Source organism: Schistocerca serialis, unplaced genomic scaffold, assembly GCF_023864345.2.
Source record: "Schistocerca serialis cubense isolate TAMUIC-IGC-003099 unplaced genomic scaffold, iqSchSeri2.2 HiC_scaffold_861, whole genome shotgun sequence".
Lineage (NCBI taxonomy): Eukaryota > Metazoa > Arthropoda > Insecta > Orthoptera > Acrididae > Schistocerca > Schistocerca serialis.
This window is the reverse complement of record NW_026048476.1, coordinates 17,834-36,412: the sequence shown is the minus strand read 5'-3', so window position 1 is coordinate 36,412 and position 18,579 is coordinate 17,834. Positions and strand designations below refer to the sequence as shown.

Below are 18,579 nucleotides of genomic sequence, written 5' to 3'. Positions count from 1 at the left end.
CGAAACAAGGCCCCCGGAGTAGACAATATTCCATTGGAACTACTGACGGCCGTGGGAGAGCCAGTCCTGACGAAACTCTACCATCTGGTGAGCAATATGTATGAAACAGGCGAAATACCCTCAGACTTCAAGAAGAATATAATAATTCCAATCCCAAAGAAAGCAGGTGTTGACAGATGTGAAAATTACCGAACTATCAGCTTAATAAGTCACAGCTGCAAAATACTAACGCGAATTCTTTACAGACGAATGGAAAAACTAGTAGACGCCAACCTCGGGGAAGATCAGTTTGGATTCCGTAGAAACACTGGAACACGTGAGGCAATACTGACCTTACGACTTATCTTAGAAGAAAGATTAAGGAAAGGCAAACCTACGTTTATAGCATTTGTAGACTTAGAGAAAGCTTTTGACAATGTTGACTGGAATACTCTCTTTCAAATTCTAAAGGTGGCAGGGGTAAAATATAGGGTGCGAAAGGCTATTTACAATTTGTACAGAAACCAGATGGCAGTTATAAGAGTCGAGGGACATGAAAGGGAAGCAGTGGTTGGGAAGGGAGTAAGACAGGGTTGTAGCCTGTCCCCGATGTTGTTCAATCTGTATATTGAGCAAGCAGTAAAGGCAACAAAAGAAAAATTCGGAGTAGGTATTAAAATTCATGGAGAAGAAATAAAAACTTTGAGGTTCGCCGATGACATTGTAATTCTGTCAGAGACAGCAAAGGACTTGGAAGAGCAGTTGAATGGAATGGACAGTGTCTTGAAAGGAGGATATAAGATGAACATCAACAAAAGCAAAACAAGGATAATGGAATGTAGTCTAATTAAGTCGGGTGATGCTGAGGGAATTAGATTAGGAAATGAGGCACTTAAAGTAGTAAAGGAGTTTTGCTATTTGGGGAGCAAAATAACTGATGATGGTCGAAGTAGAGAGGATATAAAATGTAGGCTGGCAATGGCAAGGAAAGCGTTTCTGAAGAAGAGAAATTTGTTAACATCCGGTATTGATTTAGGTGTCAGGAAGTCATTTCTGAAAGTATTCGTATGGAGTGTTGCCATGTATGGAAGTGAAACATGGACGATAAATAGTTTGGACAAGAAGAGAATAGAAGCTTTCGAAATGTGGTGCTACAGAAGAATGCTGAAGATTAGATGGGTAGATCACATAACTAATGAGGAAGTATTGAATAGGATTGGGGAGAAGTTTGTGGCACAACTTGACCAGAAGAAGGGATCGGTTGGTAGGACATGTTCTGAGGCATCAAGGGATCACCAATTTAGTATTGGAGGGCAGCGTGGAGGGTAAAAATCGTAGGGGGAGACCAAGAGATGAATACACTAAGCAGATTCAGAAGGATGTAGGTTGCAGTAGGTACTGGGAGATGAAAAAGCTTGCACAGGATAGAGTAGCATGGAGAGCTGCATCAAACCAGTCTCAGGACTGAAGACCACAACAACAAACAACCTTTGGTTTCAAAGTTACCAACTGTATACAGTTACTTAGATAACTGTAGACTTCAGTCCCAACAATCAGAACACAGATACAGGCTGATTCTGTGGTGATGTTATAAACTTTCAAGGATGATGGAGAAGGGTAAATGTATCAATTTGAGGTGGGGAGCCTGATCCACAAATGACAGTGTCGAACGTTATAAGCAAAAATCGTTTTGGCAGTATATACATGCAGTGGTACTGTTGTTATTATTGTTGAAGTGTAGACAACCTTCTGTGGTGGCAGTCTGGACCAAAACAAGGAAAAAGGTCTAGTAGACATAAGACTCTAAATGCATACCTGAAGAGCAATGAATACTTGTTCATCTTTGACTCCGTGAAACCATCTCTTCTATTGCGAGCTTTTTGGTTTCCATATTTTTACAGGAGTTAGTATGGCCCAAGACAAGAAAAGAATTCCATTAAGTATAGGCTCTAAAATACATACCTGAAGAGCTATGAACACTTCTTCATCTTTGGTATCGTGAAACATGTATCTTCTAATGAAAAAGTGCTCAAGCTGATGTATACTAGGCATTTTGTTCTTGCTTTGGACCATTCTACCACATCCAAATGTTGCCTACCCTACAATCTTAGCAACAACAGTACCAGTATGTGTATTTCACTGTCAGAGATACTAGAATAATTTTTGCATATAACTTTTGACTTGGTTGTTTCTAAACTAGGGCGCCTTACCTCAAATTGATACATTTACTCATGTCAATCATTCCAGAAATTTTGCAACATCATCATTGAATCACCCTGTATGTTTACATTATTTGCATCTCTTGCGGCCTGTTCAGTTGTTCTTAGGTGAGTTACTATGTAACGTATTCAAGAGTGTGTAATCCTATGTAGGAGTTAGTTTGGTTTTGTAATTTAGTTTCCTAGTATTTTACTACCCACTTTTCTTTCTTTTTAAACAGATCATCATCATCCCTTGCTGAGAAGTTGAAAGTGCCAATGATACCATTTGTGTGACCTGAATTTGAAATATGTAGCACAAAAATTCATTTACAAGATATGCACTGTGTTCTCCTAATGCAATATTATACCTGGTTTGTGTTAGTCGTGTATGTGTTCATGATTTTTTACTTTCTACATTTCATTTGCGACTTCTTGCGTGCCATTTTTCTACTTTATAGAAAACTGCTCTGTATGCTCGCATGTACTTGCGTGTTAAATATATATGTCTATACATATTACGATTTACAGTTAATGCGTGAAATGAAGGAGGGTATCCGAATAGCTGTTCTCCATAGGCAGAGGTATTTGTCACTTGTTCATGCTGTTCTTTGGGATTGTGAAAAGGACATTATTGAAGGCTTTGAAGAAGGTGTCAAAGAATTTGACCGAAGTGTGAAGATGGTGTTAGAGGTAAGCTTTTAACATACTTATTTTCTTATTTCACTGAATGCTTCTTTCATATAGTGAAGTGGTCTGCATCTTCAATACTCTATAATGTTGTGTTTGTTGGTTTCAAACTTTGCTCTGTGAATTGCTGTAGTAACATGTATCATGAGATTAGTCATTATTTTTATTACATTTTCATTGTTGAAACCTTACCAAGCTTTTTTCTGACACTGGTTTGACTCTTGTCTTCTCCAATATGAAAACTGTGAACAAAAGAACTACAGGACACTAAAACGAGAGAGAAAAGCATGAGCAGTTTACAGCACTATAACAAAGCCAAAAAAAGTAGATACAAGTAACTAAAAAAATAATCATTGCTGAAAGAAAAATGTGGATTAAACAAAAAAATCAGATCAAGTCAGTGGTTGCAGTTGGTAAAAAACTAGCAGAAGTACTCACTGCTAATTATATACATGTGGCACAGACTTAAGACAAAAAAAGAAAGGCACTAAGGTATCAACAGAAGCACAAGTTCATGTTTGTGAAACCTGTGCCAGAAGAGGAATTAAAAAAATCTATACAGAAACTAAAGATGTAGAAATTAGCTGGGATATCGCATAATATAACTTAGAAAAAAATTTAATCAACAAGTTGCAGCAGGTGAATGCACATACATAAAAAAGGTTTTACTTATGCAGGCTATTGGAGCTAGTGGCTCTTTCTTCCAGCAGAAGACCAGAAGGAGAAGGAAGACGGTTGAAGGGAAAGGAACTGGAGAGGTTTAGGAAAAGAGGTAGGGTTCAGAAAATTAACCCAGAACCCTGAGTCAGGGAAGACTTACTGGACAGAATGAGAAGGAAAGACAGAATTAGTCTTTCCTTCTCATCCTGTCTGGTAAGTCTCCCCTGACTCAAAGTTTTGGACTCCTTTTCCTAAATCTCTCCAGTTACTTTTCCCTTCACCCCTCTTCCTTCCCCCTCAACCCTTCTGCCAGAAGAAGGCGCCATTGGCTTCGGAAGCTTGATAAGTAAAACCTTTTCTTATATATGTGTGTTCTCCTGCTGCCACTTAGTGAGTAGATTTTTTTATCAATCCAATTACATTATATTGCATAAAATAGCTTGTAGGTTAACATCATTGGTGTATATGACAGAACTGTCCTTTCAGAGAGCTAATGTTTCCAGGGGAAGTCAAAATATGTATGAGCTTTCAATGTACAAGTAAGGGAATAAGGATGATGCTAATAACTAGGATGATACTAATAACTACAGACTATTTTATATCAGTGTTCTTAAAAATTCTATAAATGCTTATGAATAATATGCTCACCAGTAATTACCTTAAAAGAGCACAAATGTCATGAGCACTGTAGATGGTGTAAAAGTGGTACTGGGCAGTCATGTGACTCTCCACTGCTGCTGTGGGTTGGGGCAGTGAAGTGTGAATATATCAGTCAGTTGTATGGAATCAGCACAGTAGTGTGGGTCAACATGGAGATGTTACAGAATGGCAGAAATGAGCAATTGTGTTTGGACATGGTCATGACCATACCATGAATAAAGTCACCTGATTTGTTGTTGTATCAATCTGGTCTGTCCAATATGTCCACAAGAAATCATGTGCTACTTGCAGTATAAGAAGGGTGGTTGTGATAAGGTCCTAACAGACAGGGACCGGAGACAAATGTCACACCTTGTCAGACAGTTGTTTTTAAACCCAACAGGAACTGCTGCTTTCAATGAACGAAGGTCCATTCAATCAGTTTCTGTGCGAACACTTCATAAAGAACTGCATGCAAAGTTTGTTTGGATTCAGATATTTGCAAAAGACTGTTGATCACATGGCACATGGAGCTGTACATCTTCAATGGCCCAAACAACACAGAAAATACATAGCAGCTTTCTAGACTAGATGCTTGTAGTGTGGTCCGATGAGTCATGTTTTTGCCTCTTTTCAAATGATCAAAGCTTCGAGTGCATCAACAAATGAATGAGGTGTTTAACCTGCTTTGTGTGAAGGGTGTAGTTCAGTCTGGAGGGTTCTGCGATGTATCAGGGGGCGCACTCATTCAAGTCAGTGTGAATATGTACCATTACGTTTACTTAAACTTTCTTAGAGACTGAGTCATTTCTACAGCTTCATAATAAGTTCATTGTGAAACACCCATCTTCACAGATGATAAAAGGTGTGCATGCATATTTTTCCAAGTCGACAGACACTCAGACACCGTATCACACCTTAATTGGCTAACTGAATTACTCAATCATCATTCAATAGAAAATGTCTGGAGTTATTTTGCAAAGTGGGTGAAAAGCACCAATCAACATCCACTCAATCCACTCTACATGGTGGCCCTATGGGATATGATCATCAATGAGTGGTTTCAGTTGGATATGAAATATTCAGAAGAAATGTGTAGATACCCTTCCCTGCCAAATTGAGGTCCTTATCGAGTCTAGAAGTGATTACTTGGTGTTTGCATGATTTCTCCCGGGGTGACTGATTCTACAAGACGATTCAGTACCTACTTATACTGTGCCTCCTGGAATACAAGGAATCAATGTGATTTTCTGGTCCAGAGATATTTTAGGGCAGTTGCTTGAATTCTGGTCCAAACCCAACGTTCTTGCCAGCTGAATTTGGAGATCCATCTATAGTAATGCTGCTCAACTTTCCCAACAGAGAGCTGAGTTTCTTGACACATCCTTTATTGAACTTCTGATACTCTCTGTATGCTTTCATCTCACTGAATGCTACAATAACATCTCACTGCTACCTTTCACAAAGGGAAATTTGAACATTTGAACACTAGAACTTGTTGTTGTGAGATTTTGAAGGGGATTTGCCACCACATCAGAAACATCAACCATTTCATTGTTTGTTAGTTTATTTAATTCATAAGTTGTGTATTGACAGCAAATAATAATTTAGAAAAGATGTTTGTTCATCTGTCCCTGAGAATACATTACAAACTACCCTAGTACTGTTGGTAGGTGCTTGGTGTAGGTTTCAAGCAGAGTACATGAAGAGGTTACAGAAGCAGAACAGCTCTGGATTTTTATGGTCGTGTTGGTCCAAAGATTAGCACAGGCCAGTCTGCGAATGCCCCTTTCTATTGTGCTGGAAGAAATTGTATCTAAATAGTTTCATACTTTTGATATATGTTTAGCTTATCACTTATGATTAAAATTAAGTTAATTTATGTATTTTTGGTTGATAATAGTTTTATTACTACAAAGCAAATGGAAATCATATGTTTCTTTAAAAGGCAATAAGTATAGCTCCTGAAGAACAAAGTTGTTTCCATGTTATTTAGATCCTTAATACAAGCCAAAAACAAAAGCTGCTTGTATATCCTAACATGCGGCATGCTAACTTGCTAGACGGGAGTGATCCAGACTCGGATTGAATCTGTGCAGCAGATTAATGTCCTACCATTGGTCCGTAGCACTGGCAAGCCTGAGTGTGGATTTTAGGTTGTTTTACTCTTGTTTGGACAAATGTTGGGCTGGTCCTAAATCCCCACTTCAGAAAATACAGTACACAAACAGTTAATGTACATTAATACACAGAACAAAGCTGATACAGTATGATTCAGAGACGGGTGACGCAAAAGCCTTCCCTTCTTTAAGTCCTTTGAGGACTTTTATGGCAGGAAGAGCATCTGACCATTAAGTTAAATAAAATAAATTTGCCGAATAATGAAAACGAATATCCCTTACCACTGGATAGACATTAGGAGAGAAAAATATAGCAATGGCAATATTAATGTTGCTCACTTTTCTGTGCCCTTCTATTTTGGTGTAGAGTAACTCCAATTAGTAGTTTCTGTAAGTCTAACCATTCATTAATACACAGGATTTGACTGTTAAATGGTATGAGACAATTTGTCATGAACATGTAATTGAGTGTTTTGAACTACAGATTTCTCCTATTGTTAAATCTGAACAGGCATCTCTGTGATTAAGACTGAGCCATGGCTAATGTCTTTATCGTGGCATAACATAGCTTCCAGAATGGAATCTCTCTCTCTCTCTCTCTCTCTCTCTCTCTCTCTCTCTCTCTCTCTCTTCAGTAGCATTTGTTAGCTGAAGTGAACACAGCAAATTACAACTTCTTTCACAGTCCGGACACTGCTATGTAGCCTCTGACCTGCCCAAGTACATCCTATGACTAGATGCTTCCAGCCCACTGAAACACTTGGTGGAAAAGCTAGTATCCCAGTTTGATGTCTCATAAGGAAATTAGATCTGTAGTCTGATACAAAAATTGTGATACATTTATTGCAAGGATATCATGACAGTTATGTATGTTTGTTGATGTGTCATGTTCATCCTTTGTGCAATACGGTAACTACCTTTATTCTTTTCCCTAACATTGTATGTAGTGTCAAAAGGAAAATTCACTCTAGAAAACTATAAAACTATGAGACTGGATTGCTGGCAAGTGCTTACCTTCAAGAAGAAAAATATCCGTACTACCAATAGACACATACAAAAATACATGACAACATCCTAGCTTTCGGATAAGATGGGGAAGGTTAAAAAAGAATGGCAGGTTATACAGATTCCAGGATGAGAGATCTGGTAAGGAAAGACAAATATCACTGCCCTTCCTACTAGTTCTGAAAGTTGGATAGTATTGTGGTGCTGTGTATTTTTATACCCATGTTCCTACTGACAGTACTGAGGTTTCACTTCCTAGAGGTAAGTACTGGTCAGCAATTATGCCTCGTAATCTTGTCAGTTGTGTGTAGTACACTATACATAAATAGACTGGCACATTAAAGCCATGTAACCACACAATACCTCGACAATTCCATCAAATATTCCTCTGAACAGAGAAAAATTATTTTATCATTATTGTTCACTTGACTTTCTGACATAAGTCTCAAACACAATGTTACAGTGATATTAATGTTCCTGTTTCATTATTTTGTAGCTGTATTTGGAATATCTGCAAAAATGGGTTCCTATGGTCCAGCATGAGCAGTTCCAAAAGAATCTTCTTGAAGAAGAGTGGCTTTTTATTAAAAAAATGTGTCCTTATATTCCATGTGGAGAGGGTGCAGCAAGTACTAGCTTCTGGTGAGATGCATAATTCTATTAACTTGGTGTTCTAATATTGTTAAGAAGCTGAGTAGTTGTAAAAAAAAAAAAAAATTAATACAAAATACTGGGTTGGTGAGTTGGAAAAGGGGTGCAACGGGGCTGGCTTTGTCTGTGCAGGCTGCAAATTAAAATTCACCTACCTCAGAACGGCGTCTGCTCAATGTCCCTTCACTCGGCAATGTAGATACTTACAAGATGATGCAAAAGCAGCATTGATAAAAAACACCATCTAATATTTACAATTACTGAGGCCGCACAACTCTAGTAATGAAAGAAAGATAAACTGTCATTCAATTTTATTGAGCAGTAAGAAAATGGTTAGCTTCTGGAAAATAATTTCCAAAATTTCCACACAAAAATTTTTATTTTGTCCTTATAGCCAAAGAGATTGTACTATTCAGTTCACAGTTCATACACACATTTCATACGCACAGCAGCCAGAAATCTGTCCAGACCTGACCCAAACTAAACAATGTTTTCACAGTCATTAATTTCACCACTAATTTGAGTTATTACGTTCGGTCCTTCTTGTGGATTTCTAAAAAAGAAATTGCTCACCAAAAATGCTCAGTGGTTGAATACTGAAACATGCCACGCGGATACTATGAAGGCCAAATTTTCACACACGAATATCTTTCCAACAAAACAATTCCAAAACTTCCAAACTTCACAAAAGTGTTCGTAAATGCAACTGCTATTATGTTCACACAATCTGGACGCAAGAAGCCAAATATTTCTTCATTTTACACGTTATTTTGACTCGCACTAGTAACATGACCGTCCGCGTTCATAGCTGATGAGCGACTCCCTTCTTCCAGCCCCACTCCCAGTATAACTATCAGGTAACGAGCGGGAACAGTCCCAGTTCTGATTGGTTGCTCATACTCGCTATCATCAGAATGCTTGCTCATGATCATACTCGCGCCAAAACTGGCCTGCACTAATCCTTATACACAGATGCATTTATGTCATTCTGACATACAAATATTAAAGTAATGTTTAATAAATGAAAACGAAAAGGCAATAATTCTGGAAATATTCTGTAGTTACCGATTTTACCTCAGCTGACTTTCTGGCTGCTGTTTTACCATAGCAATCACACCTAGACATACGTCCCATGACAGGCTTATGTCACTCTTGCAGGTTGCTTCACAAGGAACTGAATGCTAGTTGCCTAATCAGCATCATCAGGGTTGGAAAAGGGTCACCTCCAGTACACTCCAACTGGGTTACTGACCACAATTGATGGCTAATGTATCATGCAACATTTAAATCTGACGAATGTCCCATGTACATACTCTCATTTACTTACATTTATTCCCACAACAATAATAGACACAAATAATAATTTTGTCTGATTTTTATATTATGAAAATGAAAAATAATTAAAGTTATAATATGAAAATTCTTCACACTGTGAGTTCTGTTTCTGTTTTCCAACTACACTAATAACTGAATTTAGATCCCTAAGTGTCGGTTTTTTACTTTTTTAGCAATTTCTTTTATCTCCGAAACTATGATAGTTACAATATTGAAATTTTTATACAATTTTCTCCTGAATAACAAATGGTAGTGTGCTGATTTTGAAAATAATTGAATAATATTTAATATCATTTATTTAGGTTCATAGGTGGCATGAATATACAGTTGCTCGAAGTGACACAGGAGCCGTTCTCACGCTGCAGTAGCAGCAGGTGTATATGACTCATAGGTGTGACACAACTTGCGGTCTCGTTCACAGCCTCCGGCTCCAATACTGCGGGCTGTACTGCAATGTATCTTATTGCAACAATTGTTATCGTGCATTAACTCGCGATGTCACGGGGGTCATGTCCACTTGTTTCTTCTTTTTTAAAATTATGAGTAACAAATCATCTATTTATCTGCACACATCATGTGGTATAGCAAGGACTCATATCCCACAAGCAGACGTGCTCGTTATATGTGCACTGAGTTAGAGATGGGGCCATATTTAATAAACAAGCGTGTGGTAGACCTGTTCCAATAAAAAAGGAGAAACTAGACACTGTAATGAAAATTCTACTGTAAATACTTGCCACGAAGAAATCATTTCACAATAGTATCTGCCAGTAGCCAGTGAAGGATGGAGAAGATAAAGAGGAAGTATATGCACTAGTGTTGCTTTGCTGTGTTTTGTTTGTGGTTGTATTCATAGGGTATGTTATGAATAAACCAGATACATTAGGAATAAACTTTTATGATCACAACATACTCTTTCATTGTTATAATGAAGATAAATAATATAAACTTGCAGAACATAATGCTTCACAACGAACTGAATGCTAGTTGCCTAATCAGCATCATCAGGGTTGGAAAAGCGTCACCTCCAGTACACTCCAACTGGGTTACTGACCTCAATTGATGGCTAATGTATGTTATGATTGTGTATAATGTTTCACCCTGTGGCCAACTGCTACACAGCAACTCCACACACCTTGCTTGAATCCATTGTGTAGTAAAGCAGATTTTTGTGTATCCTGAAAAATTTACTTTGTGGGATGCAACCCCTTTTCCAACTCACCAATTCAATTCTGTTTACTACAGTGCCATTAAGGTTAATGGTGGACATAAACTGTATGGAGTGGTTTAAATAACTTCAGTATTAAACAGTTGCGCTCATGTACGTACATATTTATTTAATGGGAGGGGCATTGTTCTCAAACAACATATTTCACAGTAGAAAAAAATAATTTTAATTTGTAATAGCTAACAGTCACTGATTGGTTCAGTCATCTTATCAGTCATAGCCAATGTCATTGCTTAGTTGATAACTGAAGTAGGTCTCAGCCTAAATGTTAACAGGTGTTCAGATGGTAAGGTGGCAGTGTTGTTTGCATGATGAAACCTAGGGAAGCTAATTATTTCTGTTGCTGAAGTTCATGATACCATGTCTCTCCCCTTATGTACTTCCACTTGAATTACATTCATGCTATGCTGTGCTATGTAATACATTCATTGCGTCACCACGACTAACATCTACATATAAAAACAGCCTCAAAGTTTTAATTATTCTCTCTCTCTCTCTCTCTCTCTCTCTCTCTCTCTCTCTCCTCTCTCTCTCTCTCTCTCTCTCTCTCTCTCACACACACACACACACACACACACACACACACACACACACACGTATATGGATATAATGAGGAATGATGAGGTGCATTTGAAGTTCTCTAAGGTTGTAGGTACTGTGATAATAGAAACCACAGCAGGTCGTTCTGTTGAAGAGGAACTGAGATCTCTAAAAAGGCCAATCACAGAGGTTGGAGATTAAAGTATGGGTACAAAGAAGGTAACTGCACAGCAACCTAGGGTAACAGAATAAATACTGCAACTGATTGACGATAGGGGGAAATATGAAAATGTTTGGGATAAGACAAGAATACAGCGAAACAAGTCATTTTAAAATGAAATAGGAAGTACAAATAGTTGAAATGAAATGAAATGGATGTAGGGAAAATGTGAAGAAATAGAAAAGGAGTAGATGTCTGGAGAACTGAATCACCATATAGAGAAATCAAAATGAGTTTTGTTGAAATTAAAAGTAAGGGGATAAAAATTAAGAGTGCAACCGGAATTTCACTTTTAATCACAGAGGAAAGAGCGGTCAAATGGAAAGAGTACACTGAAGGTCACTTTGAGGAGAAGGAAATGTCTGATGACACAATGGAAGAAGAAATGAATGTCCATTTGGAAGATGTAGCATATTCTGTGTTTGTCAGAGTGTAACATAGGGCCTATACACCTTGGGACAACCAGGAAATCTGGGAAAAACCTGGGAATTTTTTCATGCAGAAGAAAACCAGGGAGAACACAGGAATTTTTTAGAATTCTGGGAGTTTATTAATAATTAATTAAATATTTATAATTTTACTGGTAAGTATCGATACTCAAACAGAGAATATTACTGTTCCCACTGCTGCAGAATAATACTGCAGCAATAAAACATAAAAAAAATTAAGTTGCAAAGGAATGGGCCCTGTACAGCAACAAAACACACAGCACACACAAGCATCTGCCAACAGCAAAATGTGTCAAAGGCTTTATGATGAAGACTATGTAATAACAACAAAAAGCTTCCAATGAGCAAGAGGTGACAACTATTTACATTAGGTTCATCTGAGCAGTTGCCAGCGGGTTCATGCGCATGCGCATTTGAGTCGCGCTTCTGGCTTTTTGAAGTTTGGCTGGCATGTATCGGCAGTAGCAACAAACAACCACATGCTGTCCAGAAACATTTTTCTGGCACACCAAAGCTGCCAGATTCGCGCATGCACAGAGCAGTGTGGGTTGTAGAGGGGATAGTCTTTATGTGGCCTGTGTTTACGTTCAATGAGTTCGCTGTTTCCTCTTTGTTTACAGCTCTCGCATCAAGTGAAACCAAACGAACTTCTGTGGCTGGGAACTATTGCTTGAATTAAAATACGTTCAACACAATTACAGAAGGCTAAAGCATGTTATTAGCTTCAGTTTGGTGATTTGATTTTATTTCCACATTTTTGGCAGTCGAGCATTAATCGCCTTGCAGAACAATGAAGTCGTTTCTGTTGGTTTGATAAAGAAATTTGGCTTTTATTAATTTTTTCCACTGAGGCAGTCAATTTATTTGAAATGAAGTATTTCATTCCACACTACTGGCTAGTTTCAAGTGTTTGCTGAATTTCAGGTGCACATTCTCATATTCTGGCACATATGGCATTGTGCCAGAATAAAGAACCAAACCTGAGATAATACAGTACTGGTACTCCAAGAAAATTTACATCCTGGAAACTGCAGTGAAAAAGCTTAATATCAGGTTGGGGCCTACTTGATTGTGAATCTGGACATGCGAATGTGCAGTTTAGGCCAAATTATGCGTTCTAGTATGGTTTACGAAATTCCAATGCTCTGGGAGTATCTTCTGATGTCCTTCCTTTATGACAAAATGCAAAATATCCTAATGTTTTATACGTACGAACATATGGGCTTCCTACATCATTTTAGCTGCGCATGCGCAGAATGCCTGTTTACTTGGTGCGCTCTAACAGCTGCTGAAATGAAATGAATCTGCAGTGTGACAATTATTGAATCATATGAAATAAAATCATCAAAAGTTCGTAATGGTTTGCGTTAGGGTGTTCAAACTGCACGGTTGACCACAGGGCATGATGGGAATTTGTGCTGGATGGTTTGGTTTAGCAATGAAGCACATTTTCGTTTGGATGGGTACGTCGGTGAGCAAAATTGTCGCATTTGGGGCAGTGACTGTGAGGTCTGCAGCGTCCTGTCACGGAATAACCAGTGCAATATTCCTTGATGGCATGATGACTACTGAATGGTACATGAAGGTTTTGGAAGATGATTTCATCGTCATTATCCAAAGTGACCCTGATTTCGATAAGATGTGGTTCATGCAAGATGGAGCTCGACCCCCTCAAAGCAGTAGAGTGTTTGATGTCCTGGAGGAGCACTTTGGGGACTGCATTCTGGCTCTGGTGTATCCAGAGGCTACTGGCACAGGCCTCGATTGGCCATGATATTCTCCGGATTTGATTTGATTTGATTGATTTTAACAGGAGAGCTAAAATAGCTTAGGTCTAACCCGCCACTGCCCGCACCGAAACTAAGTTTATTGTGCGGTATCGCTCCCTGTATATCTAGTAAAGCCAACCAGTGCCCTTAAATAGTGCAAGGTGTCCCTCTACCAGTTTTTTGTTAGACACAATTTCTTCAGGTCTGGTTGTCCCGAAGATTCTGTATCTTTTACTCTCCAATGCCATGCATTCAGAGATTAGGTGTGATGCAGTTTCTTCACCCTCATCACAGATCCTACATTTAGGGTCCTCTTCCATTATACCCATTGTGTGTAGGTGTTTTTTGAAGTTCCCATGGCTGGTCATCAGTCCAGTCATGAGTTTGATCTCTTTCCTGTTCAATCCCAAGATTACAGAGCTTCTTTTAAAACATGGCTTGTGCATCATTACCTTACCATGTTTTTGTTTATGGACCTTGGTCCAATATCCTACGTGCTGTTTCCTAAGCCAGTTCCGTAGTTCTAATTTGATCATAGCCTTGTTGATTGTCAAGACAGGTTCTGGTCCAGTAAATGGAGTTGTTGCCCCCTTCGTAGCCAATCGATTGGCTTCTTAATTGCCACAGATCCCTGAGTGGCCAGGGACCCACACTAGGTACACCCTATTGCTTCCCCCTAGCTCCACAAGAGCCCTGTGGCAATCTGCAGCAATCTTAGATCTTGTGGCAGGGCTGCCTGGCTGTCTGAATAGATGTAGATGCTACGGCCATTGTAGCACCTACTCATATTCTCCTTCACACATGCCCTGATTGCAATACTTCTGCTTGGAATACAGAGGCCAGTTTCCCTAGAGAGATGTTTCTCTCCAGTCTTGGCTGAACCCCGTACAACCCTGCCCCAATGCCTTGATCTGTTTTCGACCCATCTGTGAACCAAACGATTTCCCCCGTACTGTGTTGAACTGTTCTCTCCCACTGCTCCCTACTTCCAATTATTATGTTGTAAGGCTTGTTGAAGCAGTTCGGAGTTGTTATATGGTCGGCGGGCATTTCCCCAGCCACACCTATATTTACCTTACTCACTATGTTAGTGTGTGATTCTGGATATCCGAATAAGACCCAGTTTTGGCCAGTTTCAAGTCTGTATGCCCCAGCTGCTGCCTGGATCTGAATACTTGGGACTCCTTTTTGTGGAGCTATGTTAAAGACTAGGTGTATAGCAATAACCTCAAAACCTTTGCTGAGCTGAAAGCAGCCATTCAGGAGGTCATCGACAGCATCAATGTTCGACACTTCAGCGGGTCATGCAGAATTTTGCTATTCATCTGCGCCACATTATCGCCAATGGTGACAGGTATATCAAACATGTCATAATCTAAATCTGAATATCTGTAATTCTGGAGATGGGCATCCTTGCAACTGACCTGCGTTCGTTATTATGCTGCATGGTTTTTCAGCTTTGGGAGACGGAATGGCAGAATATCAATACGCACAAAAAACTAAGAGCCATTAAGGGGACCACAAATGTGTGGAAGTCCTCAATGAGGGCCTGTCACAGGGACTCCACGGTTCTCTGCTGGCTCCGCATTGGCCATGCCTGGGCAACCCACGGCTACCTCCTGCTCTGTGAAGACCCACCTCAGTGTCAGTGTGGCACCTGGTTGACAGTGACCTACATTTCTCTGCTCTGTCCTTTGGCTGCCCTGCGACTTCATTATCATTGATTTTAGCAGACAACGCCTCATTGGCTGATTTGGTTTCACATTTCATCTCTGAGGGTGGGTTTTATCATTCGATCTCAGTTTTAGCGCATGTCCTTTGTCCCTCTCTGTCCTCCACCCTAGTGCTTTTGGGGTGGAGGTTTTATGTGTTGCAGGGTGGTTGGCTTTTCCTTTTTATTTTTGTGGTCGGCCAGCCACTGTAATCCGCTTCCTTGTTTTACTCTCTTCTAACTGTTTATTGCATCTCTCTGTTGTTTTCTTGTCCTCTTTTGTTTCTTTTAGTGTTCGTTGCCTTTCCTTTGTTCTTGTGGTTTTCCTTTATTTCTGTTTTGTGTTGTACGTCTCGTCTGTTTTATTTTCACACTTGTGGCATTGTTTTATAAGGAACGAGTGACTGATGACCTCGTAGTTTGGACCCTTTCCCCCTCTTCTTAATCAACCAACCAGGCACATAGAAAAATTTTGAGCCCAGAAGACCAGACATTTACGTCATTATTTAAAATTATATTTTCACATTTGTGTCATGTATCTTGAAATGTAACATCTCCAAAAAGACCAATATTATAGATTTTCTTGTCGTTATTAATCTTTGAGACCAGTATTATATGTGAAAGCTTAGCTTTTCTTCAAGCTACACTATGTGTATTAATTTAAACCATTAACTTTTCCAATTTGTGAGTTCACACTACAGAAACAGTGACGTTGATACTGGCTGACTACATGATGTGTGCTATGCTCTGAATATCTGCTATCATTGGCTGACGAGGTCATGTGACATGAGCCACGATTGGCTTACAAAAGCTAAACGCAATCTTGATTTCAGTGCTTCAGAAACCAGTGTGTTGTTTGGTGGAATTCAAATTTATACTTTTGTAATGCGAAAATACGCAGCTTACTGTAATAAAGAAAGTGCAGTGTATATGTTGCTGCACATCAAAGATCTTTCCATTTTTGTTTTACATTTACCATTGAAAAAGCTTATTTTCACTGGGAAAAAGTGTATTTTTAACTAAGAAAAATCCGGGAATATTTTTTCCTTGTCTGCATATACACCTTGATAACAATGCTTTGGAAGACTTGAGATCAAATAAGGTGGAAGGCATAGATAGCAGTCCTTTGGAATTTCTAAAACCATTGGGGGAAATGACAACCAAACAACTATTCAGCCTGGTTTTTTAGAAACTAACCCTCAGACTTACCTAAAGTGTCATCCACACATTTTCGAAGGCAGAAAGTGCAGATACGTGTGAAAACTATTGTTCAATGTGCTTAACAGTTCATGCAGCCAAGTTGCTGACGAGAATCATATACAGAAAAATGGGGAAGAAAATTAAGGCCCTGTTAGATGATGAACAGTTCGGCTTTAGGAAAGGTAATAACACTAGTGAGAGAGTTCTGATGCTGTGATTGATAATGAGAGCAAGGCTTAAGAACAGTCAAGACACTTTCATAGGATTTGTCAACCTCGTTCAACCATGTACAATTGTGTAAGATGTTCGATCAGGAAAATAGATGTACATTATAGGTAAAGATGGGTAATGTACAGTAGGTACAGAAACCAAGAGGGAACCATAAGAATGGAGGACCAAGAAAGAAGTGTTTGGATGAAAAGGGTATAAAACAGGGAAACAGTCTTTTGCCACTACAGTTCAACCTGAACATTGAAAAAGCAATGATGGACTCAAGAGAAAAATTCAGGAGTCATATTAAAATTCGGAGTGAAAAGATATCATTGATAAGATTTGCTGGTGACAAGTGAAGAAGAACTGCACGACCTGTTAAATGGAATGAACCATCTAATGAGTAAAATATATAGTGTGTGGGTAAACCAAAAAGAGGTGAAAGTAATGAGGGTTAGCAGAAATGGCACGAGTGCAAAACCTAATATCAAAATTGGTGAGCGAGAAGTAGATGAAGTGAAGGGATTCTACTATCTTGGAAGCAAAATAAAACACGACAGACGAAACAAGGACGACATGAAAAGCTGATTGGCGCATGTGAAGAGAGCGTTTCTGGCAAAAAATCTCTACAAGTATTTTATATCAGCCTTAATTTGGAAGGAATTTTTAAAATGTACATTTGGAACCAAGAATTGTATGGAAGTGAGTCATGGATGGTAGGAAAACTGGAAAAGAAGAGAATCAAAGAGTTTGAGATGGGGTGCTATAGAAGCATGTCTAAATTAAGTGGACCAATAAGGTAACAAATGACAAGGTTCTCTGCTGAATTGGAGACAAAAGGAAGATGTGGAGAATAACAACAAGAAGATGGGACAGGATGACAGTACATGTGTTAAGACATCAGGGAATGACTTCGATCGTGATAGCAGAAACCACAGAGTAGGCTCTTCCAATACTGCACCATAGGGCAAATGCACTGCCAGGTACTGCTCTGCTTACTGATGTGCAGCACAGCTACTATAAGCTTCCCTGTAGACAGCACTATTACACACCTGTGCATGCATGAACCACTTGGTAAATTGTTTCTGGCAGGCCTCATCGAATCAGTCAGAATACTGATGATACATAAAAAATCTTATGGTCTCCTTTTCACCACTGTTATGTAAAAATAACTCCACTTTTTGCTAATACAATACATACTTCAACTGTATCCTTGAGAAAGTGATGCAAGAAAGATGTATAACAGAAATCAATCCTCAGAATTAACCAGGAGTCAAGTCACTTCAGGGTGAGGCAAGTTGTCTATAGACTGCCTAATCTGAACATGTGATATTCAGCCCAAAATCAGATTGAACTCCTGAAAGGAACTGCAGTAAAAGTTGGTCTCCAAATAACTTTTGAAAGGATAGAATATGTGACCTGGAAAAAAAAGAGGAAATTAATGGAAATGAAATATGGCAAAATTAAACATATTTCACAACTTAAATATATCAGGAAAATGGAATAAAAAAGCAAACTACATTAAGTGCCAAAAGTGGCAGCTGCAAGCCGTTTTGCACAAAATACTTGCAACAAGAAGTGTATCTGCAAGCACACAAAACTAAGACAGTACAATACACTAGTTATGCCAGAATCAAAAACACTAATCTTGAACAGGAAAACAGCTGTTGAGAACAGTGATAAAAAGTAAACAATTCTAAGTTCAATACATGTAGAACAATATCGTTTCAGAGGCACTCAGGGAAATCAGACATTACATAGATATCCAGAATAACATTAAATGACTGAATCCATACAAAATAAATATTAGAATTCTTTGACAATGGGAGTAAAACCAAAATGAGCACTATGAAATGGATTGGTGAGATCAAAACTGATCTGAAATTGACTTGAATTACACCACAAGTTGTTCAAAACTACGAAATCTTTTTCTCCAAAATTTGCAAATGGCAAGTCAAACAAGAGGAAAAACCTA

The 18,579-nt window shown here is 38.8% G+C and overlaps 1 protein-coding gene across 1 annotated transcript in view; it reads left to right on the top strand.

The window, feature by feature from the left end:
- The window catches only part of LOC126452437 (mitogen-activated protein kinase kinase kinase 4-like), a gene marked incomplete at its 5' end in the record, with an annotated part of 71,809 nt that overhangs the window by 37,854 nt on the left and 15,376 nt on the right, over nt 1–18,579 (top strand). The window contains 2 exons of the mRNA XM_050091068.1: nt 2,709–2,870; nt 7,788–7,933. Of these exons, the coding sequence (XP_049947025.1) occupies nt 2,709–2,870; nt 7,788–7,933 (308 nt within the window). The remainder of the gene's footprint in view (nt 1–2,708; nt 2,871–7,787; nt 7,934–18,579) is intronic.